Source organism: Mandrillus leucophaeus, unplaced genomic scaffold (genome assembly GCF_000951045.1).
Source record: "Mandrillus leucophaeus isolate KB7577 unplaced genomic scaffold, Mleu.le_1.0 Scaffold254, whole genome shotgun sequence".
Taxonomy (NCBI): Eukaryota; Metazoa; Chordata; class Mammalia; order Primates; family Cercopithecidae; genus Mandrillus; species Mandrillus leucophaeus.
The window spans coordinates 3,320,891-3,347,167 of NW_012102632.1; the positions used below are offsets into that span (position 1 = coordinate 3,320,891).

The 26,277-nt window shown below is 41.7% G+C and overlaps 1 protein-coding gene across 2 annotated transcripts; it reads right to left on the bottom strand.

The window, feature by feature from the left end:
- Positions 1 to 3,621: 3,621 nt before the first annotated feature.
- ANKRD34C (ankyrin repeat domain 34C) lies at positions 3,622 to 21,608 on the bottom strand. Of its 2 annotated transcripts, XM_011983716.1 has the most exons (3): positions 21,189 to 21,608; positions 10,233 to 10,891; positions 3,622 to 7,996 (listed from the first exon to the last, which is right to left on the bottom strand). In XM_011983716.1, exons 2-3 carry the CDS (start codon positions 10,845 to 10,847, stop codon positions 7,004 to 7,006), a joined length of 1,608 nt encoding a protein of 535 aa, XP_011839106.1. In that variant the 5' UTR covers positions 10,848 to 10,891; positions 21,189 to 21,608; the 3' UTR covers positions 3,622 to 7,003. The 2 variants fall into 2 exon arrangements, with proteins under 2 accessions (XP_011839106.1, XP_011839107.1); XM_011983717.1 differs by lacking the exons at positions 10,233 to 10,891; positions 21,189 to 21,608 and adding an exon at positions 8,047 to 8,661 and having other exon boundaries at positions 6,405 to 7,996.
- Between the last annotated feature and the right edge of the window lie 4,669 nt (positions 21,609 to 26,277).

Consider the following 26,277-nt stretch of genomic DNA (forward strand, 5'->3'; position numbering starts at 1 on the left):
TTTCAGAGAATATAAAATGAGGGATCACCCCCCAGTTCATTTTATGAGGCTGATATAAACCTGATATCAAGCTAGACAATGAGTATGAAATGGGAAAACTCTGGGCTAATCTCATTTATAAGCACAAATCCAAAAAATCATAATCAAAAGATTAGTTTTGCTTTATTCATTTTGGTTTTGTGTGTGTGCTGTAAGGACCCAATTTCATTTTTGTTCATGTGGAAAACAAACTGTCTTATCACCATTCATTGACCTGCAGTGCCACCTCTATCATTTCTAAATTTTCCACCTATTCAAGGTCATGTTCTAGGCCCTCTGTTCTGTTTTTGTGGGTCAGTTTATCTATTCCTGTGTCTTATCACAGTATTTTAATTACTACAACTTTTAAAATCTTGTCATCTGGTACCATCATCTTCCAAATGTCGTTACTATCCTTCAAAATTGTCTTAGCTATTTTCAGTTCTTTGCTCTTCTGTATGAATTATAGAATCATTTGTCATTTTTAATGAAAAATCTCATGGATATTTTCATTGTAATCACATTAGGGGAAACCAATTTATGCTATCTCAGCGATATCTGATGGCGTAGGAAAAAGTATCATATTCACAATAATGCTTGCTGCCTAGTAATAGGATGAAAAAGAAATGTGTATGATCTCTATGAAGAAACCTAAACACTTTAATTAGGGATTACAAACTGAAGATGAACTTTTTAGAGTAACAGTTTATGTTTCTGGATTGGAAGATTTGATCTTTTAAAAATGTTAATTAGTACCAAATAACTAAATGATATAATAGAATCCCCCAATCATAATCCCAGTATAATTTTAATAATAAAATGATTTTAAGAAATAATTTGTCCTGTGAAGAGAACTGAGAGTGGACTCGACCCACAATTTGTGAAAGCAAATTGAAACTCTACGATAATTTAAATGATGTGCTGTGATGCTGGTACAGAAAGACAAATACATCAATGGAATGTCACAGAATGAAACAGAATGGGATGGGCGAGTTCAATAATTTTAAAATAAAGAATTTAGCATATTATATGGTATTATAAAGATGGCATTTCAAATCAGTGAGTGATACAAGGATGCTTTTGGCTTTAAGTAAACTAAAAACCAACTACAGCTATATTAAATGATACAAGAATATATTATCTCACATAACAGGAAGCTCAGAGGTGGTGTGGGCTCCAAGCATTACATCATCAGGATCCCTTTCTCTGCTCTCCTCTTGGCTTTGCTTTCCTTTTCTTTATCCTTAGACTCTATTCTCCCATGTTACAAGTAGGTTGTCAAACCAAACTACTGAACAAACAAGCAAATAAACAAATAACATGTCTATTTGGTCATGTCCAGTAAAAGGATGTCCTTCAGTCATGGGATGAATGTCCTTTTGTTCCCTCAATTGGCCTGACTTAGGTCCTGTACCCATCTCTGGATCTAAGGCATTGATAAGGGGAAAGCCATGTGCTGACTGGCTTATGCTGGAGCCCTTAACCAATCACTGGTAAAGAGAATGGAACTGCCATGACTAATTTAGAACAATCATGACTTCTCTTTGAGCTGGGGATGGGGTGAGCTTCCCTTGAATCAAAAAAGCTGCAAAGATAGAGGGTGGCTACATGAACAAAGTCAGGATCTGATAGGAAGTAGAAAGAGGAATCAAATTGAGGAGGCAACCAACAGTGCCTACTGCAGCACAAACAGGATTAACCACTTACTAAATTGTAATAGCGTAAGAAAAATTAACTTGGACCCTTAACTTTCAGGCATCCTTTGTGTGTAAGATCAGGAGTGTCTGTGATGCTGCCAGAGGAGACAGATGGCTCTAGAAGGGAGATCCAGGTGGTCTTATTTCATCAGGCTGATATTTGGATAGGTTCACATTGTCAGGACTTCAACTTCTTCTATCTTTTAATTACCTCTTTCCCTTCTCTTTCACTTTCCTCCAATCCTTATGCATAAGGATTATCTTTTCCTTCATTGAGGACCACTAGATTTTCGTACTATGATTTCAAAAGGGACTCTTTCACAATCTCTGCTAGAATGGACCACAGAATTGCTTTTAGTTTAGGAGTCTTGGTGAGAATTGTCAGACTCTTTTCCTGTGTTACTGTAATCAGATATTGTTATAGGCATAAAACACTGGCCTCTTTTGATTTCCTGAGGCCCATTCCCTATTTTTAGCATTCATCGCCAGGCAAATTGTGTGATGCAGATCCTGTCCTTCCCACTATATGCATGCCATTTTGTAACTCAGACTAGAGGACACAGAGTGCTATGAATTTCTCTGTATTACCTTTGGATGTAGAAATACCCATTTTTTTTTTTTAATTTTCCTTAGTAAAAGTAAAATTGATCCTAGGTTCATCTCCTTCTAACAAAGATGACAAGAAAGTCATCTCAGTCATCCTGGACCTCTCCCCGCTCTGTTCTGTGGAAGTCTTCAACAGCTCATAGCATTCAAGTTCAGGGAGCCCATTGATCTTCATGCTCATTAATAACCATGCTGATGTGTTCATTGTCCAAGCAGCAGGGTTTCTTCAAGGCAGGTGACTCAGAAGCCTTCCTGCCATGCTTAACGCAGCCCTGCCTACCTAGATGCACCATATGCCACTCCTCTGTAAGGTTTTCCTCTGAAAAGGAGCAAGTTCCACTCGAGGAACCCCAAACTTCTAAGCCTTTAAACAGCCCTCCAAACAACTCCAAATTTGTTTCATTTAATCATCATTCACACTTTTGTTTAGAATATTCAGGTAAATTTCTAGCAATTGTAATTATAGAAAAGGTATAATATGTATAGCTTATGTGACAGAAATTTTTACTTTACAAATGAGTTTAGAGATCAATATTTATAAAAATAACTGGGGATCTCAAGGAGATACTTGAGAAACAATGAGTGACAAGGTCAAAGTGGCTGACCTTAGAGGAGGGAGTGCATTCAATCTTGGGCGTAATCTGAATTAGACTGTGCCTCATAATCTCTCCTCAAAGGATCTGGAAACAATATGGGCCTCTTTCCTAAAGTTAGAAGTGGGGGAACAAACATCCTAAAACTAGTCCTTTTTTTTTACTTAACTGAGTTTATTTCAGTAGTCTAGGAGATAACCTAAGGGTAATCTCCAGAGTACCTGTTCTGGATTGGAACAGTCCAGAGAATCAGCGAGTCTGAATAAAATTTGAAGTACAGAGTACAAAAATTTAAGAGACCACAGAGACCGTCAAGCTAATTCACTTTATACTTGCTGTCCTGCCCTTGAATAAGAGCTCATGGAAATCAGCTTACATTAACACTTATGAACATTAGAAATAGGGCCCAAGGAGGGATATCCACTGATGATAAGTCCCTGCCACTAGCAGATGGCAGGTGCAGCCCTGGGGGGTTGAGCATCAGGGGCCAAGTACCTCGGAGTGGCAATGCACCTTCTCATTCATTGGGCTGTGCTTTTTTTAACCAGGAGAGATACCATAATACTTGTCTGATTAAAATCTAATTTTGTAAATTATGTGTTCATAAAATATTGGGTGTTTGGTTGATGTTACTAGGCAGTCATGTCAATTCATCTTAAGGAAAAGGTAATACTTGAGATTGCACTGAGAAAAAGTGGAAAATACTATTGAAGGATTGCAATATATAATTTATTGACATATTAGAAACATCTAAATGGTGTCATTACATGGATTTTGATACATCTCTGAGCACATCATCAGCTTGAGACTAGGATTGAACACTGTAGAGAATCAGTTCAAGCAGCACATGATACATTGGAGGCACCAACACAGAAAAAGGAGGAAGGTCAGACACAACCTACATTTGCAAGGTACCATTTACTTGATGAAGTTCTAAGAGAGTTGACAATGGGTTTTTTAAAAAGAAAAAAAAAAAAGCTTTGGAATGTCTAGAAATTAAACCAAAGGTCCAGACTTTAAACTTTAGTCTCACATTCTGTAATATATTTTGATAAACAGTCCAGAAACGCTTAAGCAGTTGAATTACTGAAACTATAGTTTGCAGCTAACTTGTAAGTGACTCCAGGATTCCAAAACGACAAGCTAACCTCTGATCTAGAAATCATGTTTGAATCTAAAATATACTTTTAAAAAGCATTCTTATGAGGTTCATTGACATGGACAAAATTGCATATGTATGCATAATCTATGAGAAAGTATTTTGGTTGTTGTACTGGTATAGAACAGTCTAATTCAGCTAACTTATCGTCAAGTAGTGATGAGATAAGATACTATCCTGATGACTGTCTATTGAAAGGCTGATGCAAAGGTCATGACTGACTGATGCAGGCAATGAGTGGCATGAGAGTACCTGATATTACACATTTGTGCAATGGACTGGCTATCCTGAATGAGCAACTCATCATGTTTGGTGTTTCACCTAAGCTAATTACTATAAATGGACCACATTCACTACTTAGGAAATATTGGGTTTCCAAATCTTAGCTAAAGGTTTAGAAAAAAAATTGCTGCGATGCAGTGTCTTGCTAAACTCACAGCTGGATACTACCACCAGAGGTCAGTTTTAACTGACAGTAACAACAGCTGGAAAAGTATGGAAAATGTGTTCTCTGTGTGTGTGCATGTGTGTGTTTGCATTTAATGAGCTGCTGAGAATGATGGTTGTCGTAGGATTCTCTTTTTAATGCACTGGAAAGTTGTTTCTTTGCCCAGCATAGCTTCTACTCGGTAAGAACTATTAATGATTAAATGGTTCTGAAAATAACAGAGTTGTCCACACTAAACCACGTTCATGAGCTATAGATTTTTGCTAATTTTTGTGCTTTTCTTATTTTCTTCCCTTCCTACAAAGTATGAGACCATTAGCACTCATGTTGGAGTGTGTTGGCCAAGAATCCTGAAGGCCCAACACTAGTATTGATTAGTCATCTTACTAAAGCACAATTTGAATTGTCTTAAGTTAACAGGAGAGCTTAGCTGGCCAGTCAGCACTCACATTTCCATACAGCTTTGTTGTTCTTGACATATACAATAGGTCTAGCAGTGGAGATCAACGGAGGTGATGCACCCAGGAGACATCTGGCCTTGTCTAGAGACTTTTTTGGTTGTCACAACTGGGGAGAGGGTGTTACTGCTATCTAGTGAGTGGAGGCCAGAAACGCTGCTAAACATCCTACGACACACAGCACAGATAGCCCTCCAAACAACTCCAACAGATAGCCCTCCAAACAACTCCAAGTTTGTTTTGTTTAACCATCATTAACACTTTTGTTTGGAATATTCGGATAAATTTCTAGCAAACGTAGTTATAGAAAAATTGTATAATATGTAGAGTTTATGTGGCAGAATTTTTTACTTTACACATGAGTTTAGAGATCAGTACTTATAAAAATAACTGGGGATCTCATGGAGATACTTGAACTTTTCCAGAGAAACTTTATTCCATTTTGTGTAGCATGTGTATTATTTGAGATATTGCTTCAGCAGTCTCAAGAAATACATTAAAATTAGCTACTTCTTTTTCAGTGACTTCTACCTGTGCCAGGCACAATGGCAGGCACTTTCATACATTGTGTCATTTAATTTTCACCACAACCTTATAAGGTGCAGCATTAGTAATCCTATTTTACAGATGAGGGAACAGAGATGCAGAGAAGTTAAGCTGCCTGCTCAAGGTCACACAGCTGGTAAATGATCAGACTGGTATGCAAACCCAGATATGTCAAACTCAAAGCCCTTACTCTTTCCTTTACATGATGCTGTCCTCAGGAACTATTGAACTTTTTAACCATAGAGCAAATAGATCTCAGCAGCACAAGAGGAAACATAAATGGAAGTAACCAAAAATATATTCATCTAAGATATGGCTACATTATACCAAACGTGCTAAGTCTCTGCTTTCCTTCTTGGGTTTGCTCAAAGCAGCCTAAAAGGGTTGTGCACGTTATTTCTACAAATCTCCTCTCACCTAGATAGTTCAGAAAGAGAAGAAACCACATTTTTCTTCAATTATCTAGATGACTGAGGGGGAAATGATAGTTTGCATCCCCTAAAATTTTTAGGCTGCAAAGTGAATTGTCCTCACTGCTTCTCACCTGAGAACCACCCACTTTACCGTTTCAACTATGCACAACCCCTCCTCAGTTATCATTCTGGTTTGGGTAGATCTCGTCGAGTTTTAAGAATAATATGGAAATGCTCCTTATATCTGTAATCTGTAATTGTATCACATTCAACTCCAAGTTAGTTAACCTTGACTGTTTTTCACAAGATTTCAACACAAGAGCCTGTGTCAGGGGAGGGGTCTTGGGAAAGTTTCATTTCTGGAGCAAGATTTGTCTCTAAGGCATAAGCTACCGTGACATATCATAATTCAGGGGCCACATAGATGGGATATTTGGGTACTCAGAGCATATACAAATTAGTATGTGAACAAAATATATTACTGGATTGCTGAATGAGTTCAACCACACCACGAATTACAGTGCCCTGACAGAGTCAGAGCCAGGACCCACAGGCCAGAGCCTCTTCCATGGGGGGAATTCTGCTTCTACTCCATCAGATAGAACCCAGACACCCAGATTTAGTCACTGAGGGATTGGTTTGGGGCTTTTGTACATTCTAACAAATGTTAAAGCCTCATTTTCTATGTAGGCACTTTATAGATTTATTACAAATGACATACTCCAAATACTACCTCCTGATTTAAATTCTTGTTTTCTGTTTGTCTGATAGAAAATTACTGATGTCCTCAGCTTAGATCATTGTACTTGCTGTGTTACCACTGAACTCCAAAGGCTTTCTTCCTTTGCAGAATTTGTAAAAATTTATCTTTAAAACCCAATTATCGTGAGTTCTTTTCAAGTAGGCCTTTAAAAACCCAGGGATTATTCTCAGAAGTAAAGCAGCATTCTGCTTTTATATCTTCTGAAGTGGCCACACTTCAACATTAAGGAATGATCAGGAAGTAGTCTCATCCATAGTCCCTTCCGTAAACTATATTGATTATTTTAAGCCTTTCTAAAGCTTCTAGGTCATGATCTCTTCAAAATCAGACAGCTGCTTCATTTGTTCGATTTGCATAGAATGCCTTCTGAGGAGCTTCTTTTTACTTCTTAAGTCAACTCTCTTTGGTGAACTTGGAGCAACAGGAACCATAGATTTTAAGCCACTAGTAAGAGGGGAAGAAGGTTTGCTGCTAGATCTAATATCCGGAATAGGTGGGTTCAGATTCACATTTAAAGGCGGCAGGAAGCCAGGCCTAGTGTGAGAAATGCGATCAAGGAGCAGAGTTCCAGAACCTCGTCGTTCCAGAAGATGTGGCGGCCTGCGGCGTCCTGAGCTGGGGGATGTGCTAGGTACAGTGTCCAGGGACTCCCGAGAGCCGTGGAAAAGAGACAAGTGAGAGCTGTTGTGCTTCTTTCTGTCTAAAGGTCCTTTGCCAGATTCAAGGGAAATGGAGTTGGGAGGGTCAGGCCCTGGCTGTAAATCTAAGTCGTAGAGGTCATTTTCCAGCCATTTGAGGGATGCTGGCTCTTTGAGAGCAGAAGGTCCTGATGGACCCATACCACATTTCTCTTGGTCAACAGGCAGAGTTCCTCTCCTGGCCAGACGCGGGTGGGGAGTCTGACCTTTTTCATAGGCTGCTTTCCAGGATGCCGGTGCTGAAGAGACTGGAATCTTCAGAACCTGCTCTGTGACTGTGTGAAAGAGGGTGGGGTCTTTGCTATCGATACTGTTGGTTCTGGAGAGGGGCCCCCTTTTAGGGAAGGACACATCACTGATGCTCTTGATGACCTCGTTTTCTGTGCTGGCACCACGGGTCTCATCCTGACGCGTTGAGGCTGCCAGCACCGAGGGCGCGATCAGGCCCCAAGGTTCAGACTGGAGCCTCTTCAGTTGGGGCAAACGGGCCCTTTTGAGATTACTGACCTTCCTAGTGGGTGACCCAGGCTCATTAACAGCCTTGGAGGTGTTACAACTGCTTGGATGCCCTGCTTGGAGGCTGAAGAAGTCATCTTCCTTCTCAGTAAGTGGAGAGTCCAGGCCTGGAGACTTCAGCTCTATGTCACCTTCTCAGTAAGTGGAGAGTCCAGGCCTGGAGACTTCAGCTCTATGTCAGAGGGAGATGCATACAGAGGAGGTGAATGCCTGTCTTCTACTTTGGGTGAAGGAGGGACATTAAGATACTGTTTGGTAGTTTTGGTGCCTGAAGACGATTTATCTGTTGTTATAATAATCACCTCCTTCCCTTTGGCTTTGCAGGCATCAAGGAGATGTTTCAATGCATCCTTGTCATCTGCATTTATTGCATAAACCAGAGCCGAAGCCCCAGTGCGATCCTCAAGGCTGGGGTCTGCTCCATTCTCCAGTAATAAGGAGACCACTTCTCCCCCGGCTCTTCTGATACAGGCATGGATGAGGGCAGTCTTGCCAGACTTATCTTGGATATTGGGGTCTGCCCTGTTGTCCAGCAGGTACTTCACCATCTTGGACTTGCTGATGCTTTGCTGGTCCACATGCTTGGTGATGCATGCCACCATGAGAGCTGTTTCGCCTTTGTCATTGCTTTCATTGATATAAGCTCCCCCTTCCAACAGCAGTCTGGTCAACCTGAGCCTCCCCAGCCACACAGCCTTTAACAAAGAGTTTCCATCAGTCCTTAATTCAGTGTCATCATCCATCATATTGGCTACAGTTTAGAGTACCTATGCCACAGTAGCAATCAAACCTAGCAAAGGAAGAAGAGGGAAAAAATGTTATATATTTTATAGCAGATCTGTGCAGCATGCTTGTTACAGGGTCTGGGTACAGTCATATCCCAACCTGATCCCAACTTATATTGACTTGGCCAACTTATCTAACATTGCTGAGTTAGTTTCTGCGTCTGTAATAATGTATCACGGGGGGAGGGGGGATAGTAGTAACCTACCTCATAGGGTCATTGTAAAGACTGCCTAAGAGAGTATGTATAAAACATCCACATGAAAAGCAGTTAACATAATGCCTAGCATAGAGTAAATATTTGTTTAAATGCAAGATGTTATTGTGTTGACTGCACAGCACTTACCACAAATGTAGAACTCTACATTCCTTAGAAAAAGTTTGAATTATTTTCTTCACTGCTGTGTCCTCAGCATTTAGCAATGACTCACGTGTAATGAACAGGTCGCCTCATAAATAATTGTTTCATGTGTTGTTATTGGTGTGCATCAAAAGGACTATTAGGAAACACACCAAAATGTTCATCCTTATTCTAGGCAGTGGGATTATGAGTGGTTTCAGATTCTTCTTTTTGCAGTTTTCCCAAAATAAATATGTGTGATTATTGTAATGGGGGTTGATGGGGTAGGGACAGTGAAAACAATTGTAAAACAAAATCAATCTGGTTATCCCTTTCCAGGTTATAGTCCTCACTTTTCCAGCAGATGTCAGAATTCATATTCTTATTCAGAATAATGCCATGCTATTCCCTTCCCTCTGGTTGAACTGATAGGAGGCAGAGAATGGAGAAGGGGATTGCATTTTTGCTCACAAATGTTAGGAAATAAAGCTCAGACCAAAGTTTTCTCAGCTGAGGTTTGTCAAACCTGAGTTTTCTATTTTGATTTTTTTAAAGGTCCTTTGCCAGATTCAAGGGAAATGGAGTTGGGAGGGTCAGGCCCTGGCTGTAAATCTAAGTCGTAGAGGTCATTTTCCAGCCATTTGAGGGATGCTGGCTCTTTGAGAGCAGAAGGTCCTGATGGACCCATACCACATTTCTCTTGGTCAACAGGCAGAGTTCCTCTCCTGGCCAGACGCGGGTGGGGAGTCTGACCTTTTTCATAGGCTGCTTTCCAGGATGCCGGTGCTGAAGAGACTGGAATCTTCAGAACCTGCTCTGTGACTGTGTGAAAGAGGGTGGGGTCTTTGCTATCGATACTGTTGGTTCTGGAGAGGGGCCCCCTTTTAGGGAAGGACACATCACTGATGCTCTTGATGACCTCGTTTTCTGTGCTGGCACCACGGGTCTCATCCTGACGCGTTGAGGCTGCCAGCACCGAGGGCGCGATCAGGCCCCAAGGTTCAGACTGGAGCCTCTTCAGTTGGGGCAAACGGGCCCTTTTGAGATTACTGACCTTCCTAGTGGGTGACCCAGGCTCATTAACAGCCTTGGAGGTGTTACAACTGCTTGGATGCCCTGCTTGGAGGCTGAAGAAGTCATCTTCCTTCTCAGTAAGTGGAGAGTCCAGGCCTGGAGACTTCAGCTCTATGTCACCTTCTCAGTAAGTGGAGAGTCCAGGCCTGGAGACTTCAGCTCTATGTCAGAGGGAGATGCATACAGTGGAGGTGAATGCCTGTCTTCTACTTTGGGTGAAGGAGGGACATTAAGATACTGTTTGGTAGTTTTGGTGCCTGAAGACGATTTATCTGTTGTTATAATAATCACCTCCTTCCCTTTGGCTTTGCAGGCATCAAGGAGATGTTTCAATGCATCCTTGTCATCTGCATTTATTGCATAAACCAGAGCCGAAGCCCCAGTGCGATCCTCAAGGCTGGGGTCTGCTCCATTCTCCAGTAATAAGGAGACCACTTCTCCCCCGGCTCTTCTGATACAGGCATGGATGAGGGCAGTCTTGCCAGACTTATCTTGGATATTGGGGTCTGCCCTGTTGTCCAGCAGGTACTTCACCATCTTGGACTTGCTGATGCTTTGCTGGTCCACATGCTTGGTGATGCATGCCACCATGAGAGCTGTTTCGCCTTTGTCATTGCTTTCATTGATATAAGCTCCCCCTTCCAACAGCAGTCTGGTCAACCTGAGCCTCCCCAGCCACACAGCCTTTAACAAAGAGTTTCCATCAGTCCTTAATTCAGTGTCATCATCCATCATATTGGCTACAGTTTAGAGTACCTATGCCACAGTAGCAATCAAACCTAGCAAAGGAAGAAGAGGGAAAAAATGTTATATATTTTATAGCAGATCTGTGCAGCATGCTTGTTACAGGGTCTGGGTACAGTCATATCCCAACCTGATCCCAACTTATATTGACTTGGCCAACTTATCTAACATTGCTGAGTTAGTTTCTGCGTCTGTAATAATGTATCACGGGGGGAGGGGGGATAGTAGTAACCTACCTCATAGGGTCATTGTAAAGACTGCCTAAGAGAGTATGTATAAAACATCCACATGAAAAGCAGTTAACATAATGCCTAGCATAGAGTAAATATTTGTTTAAATGCAAGATGTTATTGTGTTGACTGCACAGCACTTACCACAAATGTAGAACTCTACATTCCTTAGAAAAAGTTTGAATTATTTTCTTCACTGCTGTGTCCTCAGCATTTAGCAATGACTCACGTGTAATGAACAGGTCGCCTCATAAATAATTGTTTCATGTGTTGTTATTGGTGTGCATCAAAAGGACTATTAGGAAACACACCAAAATGTTCATCCTTATTCTAGGCAGTGGGATTATGAGTGGTTTCAGATTCTTCTTTTTGCAGTTTTCCCAAAATAAATATGTGTGATTATTGTAATGGGGGTTGATGGGGTAGGGACAGTGAAAACAATTGTAAAACAAAATCAATCTGGTTATCCCTTTCCAGGTTATAGTCCTCACTTTTCCAGCAGATGTCAGAATTCATATTCTTATTCAGAATAATGCCATGCTATTCCCTTCCCTCTGGTTGAACTGATAGGAGGCAGAGAATGGAGAAGGGGATTGCATTTTTGCTCACAAATGTTAGGAAATAAAGCTCAGACCAAAGTTTTCTCAGCTGAGGTTTGTCAAACCTGAGTTTTCTATTTTGATTTTTTTGTCAGTTCCCTAATTCCTGGACTCAAAATCTTCAACCTATGTGTTGCTTGAGGGACCCTTCACAAATAAGAAGAGGTAGGTATCCCAGTCTTGATGCTCCACCAGCCCACGGGCACCACACTGGCCATGTCTCTGCCAGTACAGCACCGTCACATAGGCTTTTTGTGCCTCCAGGCTCCTAATGAGCAGATGGCTCATGTAGTCTACCTGCCACAATGCCTGAGTTTCCTCCTCATCTGATTCACATCATTCTTTCTCTTACGCTATTTGCCTAATCACTTATTTATTTATTTATATTACTCTATTAAGTTGGAAGGCAAAAGCTTTTCTTGGTTGAAGTTGAGAGATGGATATATATGCCTTTGAAAAATTTAATATGTGAATAGATACTTGCTATTAAAATAAAACAAACAAACTACATGTAAGTATATAAAGAGGAAGAGGTCTTCTTTACTCATCCCCCACTCCTCCTTGAAAACTCCTCTTCAGAAGTAACCACGGCTAAGAGTCTAGTGTGTATCTTTCTGCTTCTTCAAATGCATTGTTCTGATAACTACATGAGTCTGATGTTGTTGTGTTTATGTGTTCTGCTAGATTTCCTGCAAAACTACCACCATTCGAGGGCACTGTGTGGTTATTAAATACATTGACAACAAGTCTCCATTTCTGTCTCTCCATCTCCTTTCTGTCTTCTTCATTCTCCTACTGATCTCTCTCTCTGTGTGTGTGTGTGTGTGTGTGTGTGATGGTCTTTCTTTCTCCTCTCTTTCTGTCAATTTTAATTATTTTTACTCCTCTGTGGTCCTACACACCATTGCTGTGTTAAAGCCGTATGCATCTATAAGCTTTTCAGTCTCTGAACCCTGGAGATTTGAAACAGAATTTCCAAAGACTAGATAAATGAGTGGAATGTCCAGAGAAAGCGTGCTTCTTTCCATTTCATCAAAGCGGTCCTTTTTCTCCTGGCCTCAGTCTACCTCTCTAGAATCATTCTCTGCCACTCCAGTCTTCTTCACATTCTATCTTCAAATCTCATTTCTCAAATGCACCATTCTTCATGTGTTTTTCCTCTTGGCACTGTTCATGTTTCTAACTATAAGGCCTCCCTGCTCTTCTTTAATTATTCATCATCCCCCAAACTTCAGCTCAAATGTTACTTCCTTTGTACTCAAGAGGAAAATCACTCAAGATCAAAGAGGGAGGGTTGAGTGAAATTACAGTGACTCATCATCAGACTATATAAAGAACTCCTACAAATCACTTCCTCCAAAAGAGGATACACAAATGACCAATAAGCACATAAAAAGATACCCAGCCTCATTAGTACTCAAGGAAAATCAAATTAAAGTAAAACAAAATACCATTTTAGAATGGCTAAAATTAGACAGACTGACAATATCAAGAGGCATGCAGACAGGAAGCAACAGGAACCTGTTGGTAGTATAAATAAATTGAACTAGACTGAACCAAAGCCCACACTCGGACACAGTAATTCCATGCCTAGGTTTACACCTGTGGTAGTTTGCAAACAATGGCCATGAGGTCCTCCCATCCTCATATGTACACTAGGAGTCAGCCTTGTGTCTCGCTTTCAGCCATAAAATGTAATTGTGTGACTTCCAAGGCAAAGCCTGAGTAGGCCTTACAGCTTCCAAGTTTGCTGTCTTGGAACTCAGCTGCTGTGTAAAGAAGTCTGGAAAACCTACCAGGAAGGGTACATGAAGTTTTAGCTGGTAGCGCCAACTAACTGCAAGAATGTGAGTGAGACAATCTCAGCCCAGCCAGCCCCAGCCAGCCCCTAGAGGATTGCAACTGCATTAGAGAACCCAGGTGAGACCAGTGGAAGAAACACCCAGAGCCTGGGCCAAGCGTAGCAATATTAGAGAATAAACTAGTATGTGTACCAAAAGACGATCAGCAGCCCTATTCATAAAAGACAAAAACTGGAAACAACCCATCAAGAAGAAAATAAGCTGGGCATGATGGCTCACAAGTGTAATCCCAGCAATTTGGGAAGCCAAGGAGGATCACTTGAGACCAGGAGGTTGAGACCAGCTGAGGCAACATAGTGACACTCTGCCTCTACCAAAAAAAAAACAAAAAAAACAAAAAAACTGGGTGTTGTGGCTTGCACATATAGGCCTAGCTTCTGAGGAGGCTGAGGCAGGTGGATCACTGGAGCCCAGGAGTTTGAGACTGCAGTGAGCTATGATCACACCACTGCACTCCAGCCTGGGTGACAGAGTGAGAATCCATCTCAAGAAGAAGGAGAAGGAGAAGGAGAAGGAGGGAAGGGAGGGGAAGGAGGGGAGGGAGGGGAAGGAGGAAAAGAAGAGGAAGAAGAAGAAGAAGAAGAAGAGGAGGAGGAAGAAGAAGAAGAAGAAGAAGGAGGAAAATAGATAAAGAAAATGTAATATCGTCATGCTCTGGAATACTATACACCATATTTGTATATGCTCTCTCTTTTTCTCTTGCACACGTGCATGCACACACACATACATACAAAAACACACACATACATATACAAAAGTAGATGCCACATCCCCTGTGTTCCTTAATTCTTTGCAACTTTCTTTGAGTATCAGTCTTGTTAATCACCTGGGTCAGCCCCCTCCACAGAGCCCTGCACCCCTCAAACTAGAAATACTGTCTTTTCTCCCTTCTCAGCTGTGTGATAATTAGAAAGTAGGATAAAGGAAAAGATGGAAGAAAGGAGAAAAAGAAGGAAAGGAAAGTGGGAAGGAAGACGGATGGATAATTGGGTTACCTTTTATGTTACGTGCGGTGCAAATCACTTACCTCTAGTCTAGCTCAGAGTCAAGAGAGGGAGGAAGGGAGGCAGGAAAGGAGGCAAAGAAGAAAGAAATGGAGGAAAGATGGTGTATGTAGGAGAATCCTTCTCTCTCTTCAGTTAGAATCAGTGGCCTCCTCCTCCCTTATGCTCAGGTCTTGTCCCTATTTTAACTCTTCCCTTTCAGCACCTAAGGAGGCATCAGGTTGCAGATAAGGCATCCAGGTTCTTTTCTGTGGTCTGGAATATTTATATCTAGCCCACCAATAGGCATAACATTCTGTGTGGTCAGTGAGTTCTTTTGCAAGTTGTCATTTTTTTCACTGTGGGCCTCCCATCTGAAATTCCTTAAATGATGAAATGCAAGAGCTTTGTCTGAGGACAGAATCAGGTGCTTACCTCACTCTTGCAGCCCAGATAAAATGTGCCAGGCTAACGTTAACTGTTAGCATGCTGCAATAATCGTACACTTTTCATTTTAAGAATACTGGGCTTGGCCAGGCACGGTGGCTCATGCCTGTAATCCCAGCGCGTTGGGAGGCCAAGGCGGGTGGATCACCTGAGGTCAGGAGTTGGAGACCAGCTGGCCAATGTGGTGAAACCCCATCTCTACCAAAAATACAAAAATTAACTGGGTGTGGTGGCGCGCGCTTGCAATCCCAGCTACTTTGAAGACTGAGGCAGGAGAATCACTTGAACCCGGGAGGCAGAGGTTGCAGTTAGCCGAGATCGTGCCATTGCACTCCAGCCTGGGCAACAAGAGAGGAACTCCATCTCAAAAAAAAAAAAAAAAAAGAATACTGGGCTTAAAAGACTGCTATTTACATGGCCTCAGTTGACAATAGCCTTACAAATTATGACAGACTAAATTCATGCATCATGCCAGATATGCATAGCCATGCCTACTTTCCCTGCCTCTGCGTGTTACACACTCACCTTGCTTTCTTGCCTGAGTGGTCTTAGCAAAGTTCAAACCTTTCCCACAGTCTTAGTGTCAGGTCACTGCTGCAGTTGTCTGCTACAAATGGTGAACCCCCACACCTGGTTTCTGCTGACCAGAAGAAACTGACCCTGTCCTGACTTTCTCCAGCAGTTGCCTGGAAAAACCAGGTTACTCAACCAATAAGTATGAGGGAGTAACCCTTTGTAGAACAGATGTTGACCAATAGAAAATAGAGGATGGGAAAGAGATGTTACGTAAACGCTTCTCCCTCTTCTCACCCAATTGCCTTTTCCAAGATGCAATAGATTATACAATTTCCATAAGACAGAATAATCAGCGCATTTGCCATGAATCTGTGGCTAGCTCAATAATGTATTCCCTTGTATTTGCTCTTTCTCCTCCCTTGCGTCACTTTTCATTTTCCTTCATTCCTACTCCCCAGGATTTATAGCCCAATAAACTGTTAATACGTATGTTTTTGCTCCAGACTGATGTTAACTGCCTCCCATGAACCATGAAATGCCCTGTCAGGAAGGTTTTTCTAGCATTTCACAGATGAGGAAACTGAAGTCAAGAGTGAAGAAGTGACTTGCCCATGGTCATTCAGGAATCAATGAATGACTCTGACTCTCACAAGCTACAGTGACTCTTTCTTTCTGATATTATCCCTGCCTTCCCCTGCACACAGAGTGAGGCTGATGGTTTATATTATTTGACCTGCCCCATGTGCAGGGCTGACTCAACCTTGGGTGGATTTTGAAATTGAGACTGAGAAACACCAGTTATGCTGGGCTGTTTGTAGAGAACTCTGGTTGTAAGAGTTGCATTTGTGGGTTAGCCACAAGGGCAGAGAAGCAGAAAAGGTGACGTGCAGAGGAAGAAGAATGAAGTAACCACACTGAGACGCTGAGATGAGAGGCAGGGAGGGAGTACTTTTCCTCTATCCTCTGAAGTTTCAACTGTCTTTGGAGTCCATGAACACCTTAGAAGACTTCCAATAAGTCAGCATGTTTTTGTTTATGGTAGCTTGAATTAACTTCTGTTACTTATAAGCAAGTAAACCTTGACTAAAACACTGGCATTACTTGCTCATTCATTCATTCATGATCAAACATATATCAACTATCTACTTGCTCATTCATTCATGATCAAACATGTATCGATTACCTACTCCAGGCTAGGTGTTAAGGATAAAGAGGTATAAAATTCAGGAATGGCTGCCAAGTAATTTACAATTTAGAAGGAAGGTGGATGTATATTTTAATGACAGTAATAAACATTTATGGTATGCTTACCATGTGCCAAGCAGTGTGCTGAACACTTTATATGCATTGTGTCATTTAATCTTTACAGTAATACTATGAGGTGGGTACTATTATTATCCCCATTTTGTGAAAAATGAAACTGAGTCTCAGGAAGGTAAAGTCACTTACCATTTCAAATCACCCAGGCAATATGTTGTGGAGCTGGAATTCAGATCCAGGCAGTCTAACCCCAAAGTCCACATTCTTAGCCTCTACATGACATAATTGTAGTGCAAAGTAATTAATAAGTCCCGGAATGGAAGACAAATATAAAACAAGGAGATGTGAGTACCAGGAGGGTCTCGGGGTGCAGATTAGGAAAGGGCTCACAAAGAGAATAAAACTGAGCCAGGACTTGAAAAACATGAGTGGAAATTTGTTGAACCAAAAGGGGGAAGTCCTTACACTCAGGAGTAAGTACAAGTTCAAAGGCAAAAAGTAACAGAACATGGACATTTCAAGAACTTGATGGTTAGTGCATGGTGGTGGTTGGGAAGTGCACTGACGGAGCAAGCAAATATGGGGAGGTCGGCAGAAATCAGATTCCAAGTTCCTTGTAGCCTTGTCCTGCAGTTTGATGTTTGTTATGTGGAAATAGGGAACCACTAAAGAATTTTAAGGAAGAGAATGACATGATCATTGGCCACAGTGTGGGAGATGGATTGGGAGGCTTGGGGGTCGCCTAGGAGCCTCTGAGAGATGAAGAGGATCAGAAAGAGCACAGCCAGGAGATAGAGAAAGACTCAAGCTGGAGAGATGTTTGAAAGGTAGAACTGAATAGTGGTCCATTTGACAAAAGTGTCAACCAAAATCTAATTTACCTTAATTTGAAAATTTATCTACTATTATGCATCACAGTGAATAAATATTAAAAACATGAAATACTAGAACTTTTTTTATTATACTTTAAGTTCTAGGGTACATGTACACAACGTGCAGGTTTGTTACATATGTATACATGTGCCATGTTGGTGTGCTGCACCCATTAACTCATAATTTACATTAGGTATATTTCCTATTGCTATTCCCCGCCCCGCCCAAATAGGACCCGGTGTGTGGTGATCCCCTTCCTGTGTCCAAGTTATCTCATTGTTCAATTGGAATACTAGAACTATTAAGTGATTTACAGGATCTCTAAGCTTATTGGAGAGAAAAGAAACAATCTGGATTGAAAAAAGCTGATGCATTCCTAGAAAATGTTGAAATCCCATCCACTTTGGCTGCTCTGGGCAGAATATTTTTGTCTTAAAAAATTAGCAACCATAATGTGGGTTTTTTTCATGTGTATCATAAGAAGAGTAAACTGAGAAGTGAGCAAAGTTTGCCTGGTTCCTCCCTTGCTGTCCTCCTTGTCTCTATCCGCCAACCCTCCACCCCCACTCCATCCCTGCCATAACTTTCACCTCTCTGGGCTGTTTTCTGTTGGACGCATTTCCATTATAACGATGGCCAATATATTTTCCAATGGCACAGGGGCTGGAGAGGAAATACTAAAGATTAAAATATCACCAGTGTCAAAAATTAAAATTACGCCTTTTTCATGGAGGCAATAAGTAGATGTAAATGTTTGCTATCTTTGTCCTGAAGTCCTTTGATTATTTTATTGTCCCCAAAACTAAAGATGTCTTATATTTTTTAAGCTGAGAGGAGCCATCTTGTTCAATCTTCCTTGTTTAGAAACAGGAAACTTAAATACAGGGATTGAAACTTTTCTCTCTCTGAATCCAGGGTCTTTCACTCCCATGCCGTCTCACATCCTTGGCCTGAGTAATTTAGACCAAGATTACATATTAAAGGTCTGACGGCCAGTGTAGCCCACAGTCATGTCTTGCTTGGCTGGCACTGTGTTTTAAATTTTCTTTGAATGTTTTAAGATGGATTATTCACTGCTCAGTTTGAAAAGGCTCTGTCATTCTCCGTAGTCTTACAATTGGCCCGATTCAAACATTCAGGTCACTTAACATGCCTGTGTAGGGATGCCGGTTTGTGTATGAAAGTAAAATACATAGTATATAAAATCATGATGCTAGCATTTTGTCCTTCCTGTCACTTCATGGCTGCTTATCTCTTCAGAGTTGTTAGAAGGCCTAAATAAGCTAATGGATGTAAACCTTTATATAAACTTTAAAGTATGGTGTGCTCATGTGAACCATTAGAAATTATGTAACTAACACTTAATTATCTGAGTGCAGATACAATGTCATACACTTTATTCCCCTTCTTCGAGTCACACTGACATTGTATTTCCAGTCAAACATCCCTTGTTTGGCACAGTGAAGATCTCACAGAGGGTAAGGGATGAAATTATACAAAAAAGAAGAGTCCACAGACTTTTGCAGACATCTTCAAAGTTCCTAGACCTTCAAGAAAGGACTTGGATATACACTTTCTAGTACTTAGAGACCAGAGCAAGTTTCTAGGACTTTATAATATATATAATTTGTATTCATTCTATCTGTGGCTATAGCCTTAATCTTGTTTGACCTGTGCTTTCTTGACTACTTCGAATATATGCAAACCTGACATCTTGTGGAGCCTTATAAACTGCTTTAAATTCTTTGTGGAACAAAATCAATAATCAATAAATGTTTATGAGGTTGATCCATATGAAACTGCTGTTTCAAAATGGTTTTAAAAAACATCAACGTCACGTATTTATAGTACTTGTCTAAATACACTTTAGTGCTGTAAATGCCCCATAATCCAAGCTCCTGAGGATGTGCCAGTCCATGTGGAAGGATTATAAGCTAGAGAGGTGGGAGATCTGTATTCTAATCCCAGCTCTGCTACTAAGTACCTGAGTAATTTCAGGCAAGCATCATTTTGCTAAACGAGTAGAATAACCCCAGTCCTGCCTACTTAACAAGATTGTTACAAGGATCAAATGATAGGCAATATGTCCACACTCTCTATAAAGTCCTGTTAAAAAAATCTAAGAGGCTATTACACACTGAACTAAGCTCATCCAGAATTCCTCCCACTGAGCCCCGCTCTGTGTCCAGCCCCCTTGGAGTGTGCTGAGGGAAGTGTTCACCACCGATTCTCCTTCTCTTCTAATTACCTGCTCCCTGCTTTCAGCCCCTAACACCCAACCACAATTCCCAGTTTCCAGTCTTTCCACACATATTATCTCCTTGGCCACCCTCCCCTGACACTTCTGCAAGGAAAGCATTATCAAGTATTTACAGATAGTTAAAATCTGAAGTTCAGACACATTTAGTAATTTTGTCTAAGGGCACACGTTTGTAAGTGCTACGGCTTTGATTTAAACTCTGTTGCTCTGACCCCAAGTTCAGAACTATTTCACGCAGGGAATTCCACTCAAGTATATCTTCCCACCACTGCAATCTGGCAGCGTTTAAGAGCGCAGCCATACCATTTGGTAGTTCCATAAACCTGGACAAGTTACTTGGCCTCTCTTGCTTCAGTTTTCTCATCTGTAAAATGGGGATATTCATAGGACACAAATTTGTGGTGCACTGGCTTAGCACGGGGCCTTAGCACAGGGTAAGAGCTTAATAAATGCTAGATTTTTAAAGAAGTTTGGGTACACCTTCCGAAACCCAGGGAGGCCACACCGTTTGGCTGTAGTTTTCGCGGAAGCTTGGGAGATATCTTTACACTCCGCCTCTTCCTTCTGCAGTCACGGGAAGCAGTTACGAGCAGATCAGAAATCGAACACGTTTGCTTTTGCGATTCGAGAGCCCTTTCTGGCGCGGAGCTAGGGGCGGTGTTACGTAGCTGCCCTGAACTGAGAGCAACGGTGGCCGGGGGCTAGGGAGCCTGGCTGTCGGCGCTCACTGTGCGCCTTGGGCTGTGGGGCGCGGGCACTGTCCGAGGTACTGAACTCCGGGGCTCCGGCCGCGCCGGCAGAGTGTGCCGGCGTCCATTATTGACAGTGTCTGTGGGCATCTTCCAGAAGGCCGAGCGTGGGGGTCAGGTGAAACCAGGGCGGTAAGTGCTTCTCCCATCATTTCCCAGAAATGCCTAGATGCCTACTTTTTACAATTTCGTGCACATTTTCAGGATCATAACCTCTCACCGCCAGTTCCTCACAGGTTTCTGCAAAAATTAACGACCTTTCTCCCCATTCAGTCCCTGCAAAAATCCAGACACCTATCGCCCAGTCCCGCTCCGCAACCATTTTCTACAAGAATCCAGGCCCCTACGCATCTCATCCCCACGCGTCAATGCAAAAATAAAAAATGTTAAATCCGCCTTCCATTCCCGTCTCCCACAATTTCCTGTGATAAAAGCAAGCTCTGTCCTACCAGTTCCCCACTCCTGCCTGTGGCTAAACAGCATGGACTGACTTCTCGGGAGCTCGAGGTCCCCACCCGGGTGACCAATGCAGACCCCTGGGGGGTGCGCTTACCTGGTGGGGACAATCGCCGAGCGAGGCCACCTGGGTCCAAGCTATGGGTAGTGTCATTATTATTCCCAAAGCAAAATCAGGGGGCGTCTCGCACCCCTACCTGCAACTGCGGGTTGGCTGGCAGAGGGCACTGCCAGACTGAACCAGCGCTGGGAGCTGGGGCTACTCCGGGCCCCAAGGGTCCTGTTGAGTCACTTGCCCAGAACTTCTTCAAGGTTCATGAATAAAACCTCTGCGTCAGTTCCTTCAATTCATTCCACCGCTCCTCCAAGTTGCGGTGTGAACAGGGGAGTTTTGAGTTTGGTTTGGTCTGGTTTTAAGAAAAAGAAAGAAGCATGAAAGAAAGATAGGAATCGCCCCCGGTTCCGCGCTGCGGGTGTGCAGGTCTCTGCGCAGCCCCAGCCCTCCGGCTTGGTCTTCGGCCGGCTGTGCTGGCTGACGACGCGCTGCTGCCCGCTGGCGCCGAAAGCAGCTCTCCAGCCGAGACGAGCGAGGGTTGTGTGGGTGTGCGAGCTGCGAGGAAGGAGGAAGGAGGGGGCCGCGGGGGTGGGGAAGTGCCTACCTGCAGCCTCGGCAGAGGCGCCTGCCGCCCCACCCCCTCGACCCTAGCTCTTGGGGCTCCGACTCGCTCAGCAACTTAGCAGGGGGCTCCTACACTCCCCAAGGGTGAGCGCGGAGCAGGCGCGGCCACCCTTGGGGTCCGGAGAAGTGAAGGGACGCTCCCAAAGTCTGACGTTGCAGGTCTCAGACCCTGGCAGGGATTTGAACTTGTGTCTCCTTTGTTCTTTCTGCGGCCCTGCCCTCCTCGGCTTTCCTTCACATACGCCCTGGAATCTCAAGGCTGTTTGTCCACAGTGTAGGAAAGAGAGGGAGACAGGAGGGTGCCAGTGTGATCCTCAAAACTGGGGGGCAATCTGATGATCAGGGCTGGTTCCATGGCCATTGGATTTCATTCCAAATCCATGCTTTTGCCTGCCCGCTACCTATTCCCAGGGCTTCCCGTGGAGTCGTTCGCTGACAATCTTCGTTTCCGTTTTACAAAGTAGTTAATAGTTACTGTATATGATTGAAAGCATAAGGCATTGTATTTAGAAAGTAAGTGGCTCATGCTTGTAAATCATAGTGCTTTGGGAGGCCAAGGCAGGAGGACCGCTTGAGGCCAGGAGTTCAAAACCAGCCTGGGCAACCTAGTGAGACTTACAAAAAAAAAAAAAAAAAAAAAAATGTCTCTACAAAAAAAATAAAACTAAAATGCTTTCCAAAAAAAATATAGAAAGTGAGTGCCCCCTCCTCCCCCACCCTGCAGTGTCCTTCCCCAGTAATCAGTTCCCCAGAGGTAACCAGCATTTTTGTCTAGATACATGTATATGCACACAGGGGTTCTATTTGCCCTGTTTTTCAAATCCCTACTTCTTGAGTCATTTTTAGTAATTTATATTTTCCCAGGATATTGTCCATCTCATCTGCATTTTCAAATTTTCTGGCACAAAGTTACAAATAGTGTCACCTTTTATTTATTTTCATCTCTGATACTGTTCTGTGCCTTCTTCTTATTGCTGATATTGTTTATTTGTGTTTTCTGTTGCTCCATTCCCATTTTTTTCAATCAAGCTTGCTGGAGGATTATCAATTTTGTCTTTTAAGTGCAAAAATATTGTTCCATAAGTTGCCTTTATCACTTAGTGTCTATAGTATCAGTTAGAGAAATGTACCTTCCTAGTACCCAGTATTTATGATGACTGACTACTGTTTATGGAGTTTTTCTCTCTAAAGCAGTTTCAAATACATGTCTTATCATTCATGGTTTCTAGATTTCCCATCTTGCCAAGGGAGGCTTCATACACCAGAATCACAATACAGTTCCCTAAATGTTCTAGTAAGGTATAGCTCTGTTGTTTAGATTATCATTTCATCTGGAAATTGTATTTGTGCACAGGGTAAGGTAAGGATCTGACAAAAATGAGAACCCAATTGTCCCAACACCAATTCAAAAAGGCCATTCTTCTCTCACTGATTTGAATGCCATCTTTATAACACTTTATATTTCTCAAAACAAACTCTACTTGGTTAATGTATGTTATTTTATACAAATACACTGCTAGATTGGAATTATTTATTTATGTTAATATAAGGTTTATTTCATCTATATTAATACATAAAAATTGTGTTCTTTTTTCTTTTTAGGGGATAAGGGTTCTCATTCAGCTTTGGTGCAAGGTTATGGTAACTTTGTAGAATGATTTTGGAAGCATTCTGTTTTTTCCTACACTCTGGAATATTCAAATCATCAAGTTAACTATCTGTTCATTGAGAGTTTAATAGAACATGCCCATGAAACCATCTGGACTTGATGGATTTTAGAAGGCTAGATCTTTGATTATCTTCTCAAATTCATTGATGATTGTTGGCATATTCATCATCTAACCCCTCCTGAGTCAATTTTGGGTAATTTGTATTTACCTAGAAAAAAGTTCATTTCATCTACATATTTTAATGTATTGGCATAATGTTACAAATTATGCTCCTTTATAATTTTTCATGTCCTTAAATCTATTCCTACATCCCCTTTTTATTCCTGATGCTGTGTTCTCCCTCACTGTTTTTGGTGTTTGATGTTATTTTGCTGTGAATTATATGACCTACATAATTTCCATGTTGTGCTCTATTTATATGACCAATAAAAAGTTCTCCATGAGCATTTTCCCTCATACTTAATGTAGAAACAAAATGTGCATTCTGTGTTTTGGGGCACAAACAATACAAGTACACCTGCAAAGTTAATTGTAGATTAGTACCTGTATTAGTCCTCTCTCACCCTGCTAATAAAGACATATCTGAGACTGGGTAATTCATAAAGGAAAGAGGTTTAATGGATTCACAGCTCCACATGGCTGGGGAGGCCTCACAATCATGGTGGAAGTCATAGGAGAAGCAAAATCATATCTTACATGGTGGCAGGCAAGAGAGCTTGTGCAGGGGAACTCCCATTTATAAAACTATCAGATCTGATGAGATTTATTCACTACCATGAGCACAGTATGATTCAATTATCTCCACCTGACCCTACCCTTGACATGTGGGAGTTATGGGAGCTACAGTTCATGAGATTTGGGTGGGGACACAGCTAAACCATATCGGTACACTTTACATCTTTACTCTGGACTACAGGCCGCATAGTGTATTGATTAAAAGCACAGACTCTAGGATCAGACTGCCTGTATTTAAATCCCAACTCCAGCACTCACTAGCTGCATGGTCTCCAATGAGACACCAAATGTCTTTGTGTCTCAGTTTTCTCCTCCATAAAATTGGGTTAATTATAGTATCTACTTCCTAGAACTGGGATAAGAGGCAGCTAAGGTAAAGCATGTGAAATGTTTAGTGCAGCGTCTGATAGGGAGTAAGCACTCTGTATGTGTTAACTACATTTATCTGCCTGATCTATCACTATTCAAATTAAACTGTTAAGGTCTCCCAAAAGGCTTGAATTCATTTTGTTTTTCAGCAAAAATTTATTATTGAGTATGGGCTATGTGACCTGATCTGCCTTCTTTTGGAGTGCTATAGATTTAGTTGTGAATAAGACAGACACATTCTCTGCCTTTGCAAAGGAGCCTTCTAAAGACTTGTCAGCATCTCTTTGGAGATGTGTGTGTATGTTTGTGTGTAAGTGAATCAACTCACACTGTTCCATGAAGCAAAAAGCCTTTTGCAACCTATTCCAAGTCTGCTTTCTTATGGGTATCTCAGCTACTTCCTCAGAGATGCACCTTATATGCTAGGCCTACTTGATGAATAACAACAACAATAATACTTTTTTAAAAATTCTAATAATAGCAATAGAAGTTTTGAATATCTACTACTATCAATGGTCCAGCTAAAAACCACCAGGAACCCACTTACAGTTGAACAAATTGGCTGTATCACTTGTTGCAGCGAGGGAGAACACATACATTGGGGAATCGTGGGGTGTCTCACTTAAGAAGGTGCTAGGAAGAATTTGTCATGGAATTTGGGCTGTGGTTGAGAGATTTGTGGGAGGATTCAGCCACTCTTACACAGGGGGTTGACATGTGGGGGTTATGGGAGCTATAGTTCATGAGATTTGGGTGGGGACACAGCGAAACCATATCAGTACCCTTTATGTGAAAGTAGTCTTTGTTGACCTCTTGAGCAGTTTCCCTCTGCAGAGTATAGTGTCAGTAAGTCATTGTCCATAAGGAAGAGAAAGTCAGATTCAGAGGTGAGCACTGAGTTCCTTAGGCAGAGTTGTCAGCAAGAGTCATCTGATTCACTGAATTCACACAGATTGGGAGGCCAAATTCTAGGAGGAAGAGATGCTTCCCTAGAATCACACGACAAATTCAATACCAGTCTTGCCAGGTCTCTTGAGACCAGCATTGTGTGATTAGATATGTGCCAGAATATTGTAAATTTTAAAATAACTTTTACTAGATTTGTATCACAATGTGTTACATGTATATTTTTAAAAATACAGATAAGATATGGATTTTTTTTCCAACCTTCAATTCCACTTTTTAATTTTAAAAATTAGTTCCAGATATTTGTATTGCACATTTAAATTGGCTCACAATTGATGCAAGTGACACAAAACCACATCTTAAACAAAGAGGTGTTTCTTTTCTTTTTTTAATTGTAGTAAGAACACTGACCCTGAGATCTACCCTCTTAACAAATTAAGTGTACAATATAGTATTGTTGTTAACTACAGACACAATGTTATGTAACAGATCCCTAGAGGACTTGTTTTCTCTATATAACTAGAAGTGTGAAGGTAGGCAATTGGGGATGATGGTTCAGAGGCTCAGAACTTCCAAGGCCAGCAGTGATGCTCATGGTCTTTCCCCTTGAGTTTGCTAGAAGGCTGCTGATAGCTCCAAGTATAGCATCCACATTGCAGATAGGAAGAATGGAAGGGGCGGGCACAGTCACATCAGTCTCTTTTATTAGAAGAGCAAAACTTTCCCAGCAGTACATCTCCCAGTCGACTTTTTCTTGAATTTTTTTATTAGAAATGGGTCCTTAACCCTTAATAGTTTAAGGTGAAAGAAAGAAAGAAAAAGAAAGG

Coding starts and splice junctions, on each gene's coding strand:
- ANKRD34C (XM_011983716.1), bottom strand. CDS start 10,847: ATGATGGATGATGACACTGAATTAAGGACTGATGGAAACTCTTTGTTA. Junction 7,997..10,232: donor ACTCTCCACTTACTGAGAAG/GTGACATAGAGC, acceptor CTTACTGAGAAG/GAAGATGACTTCTTCAGCCT.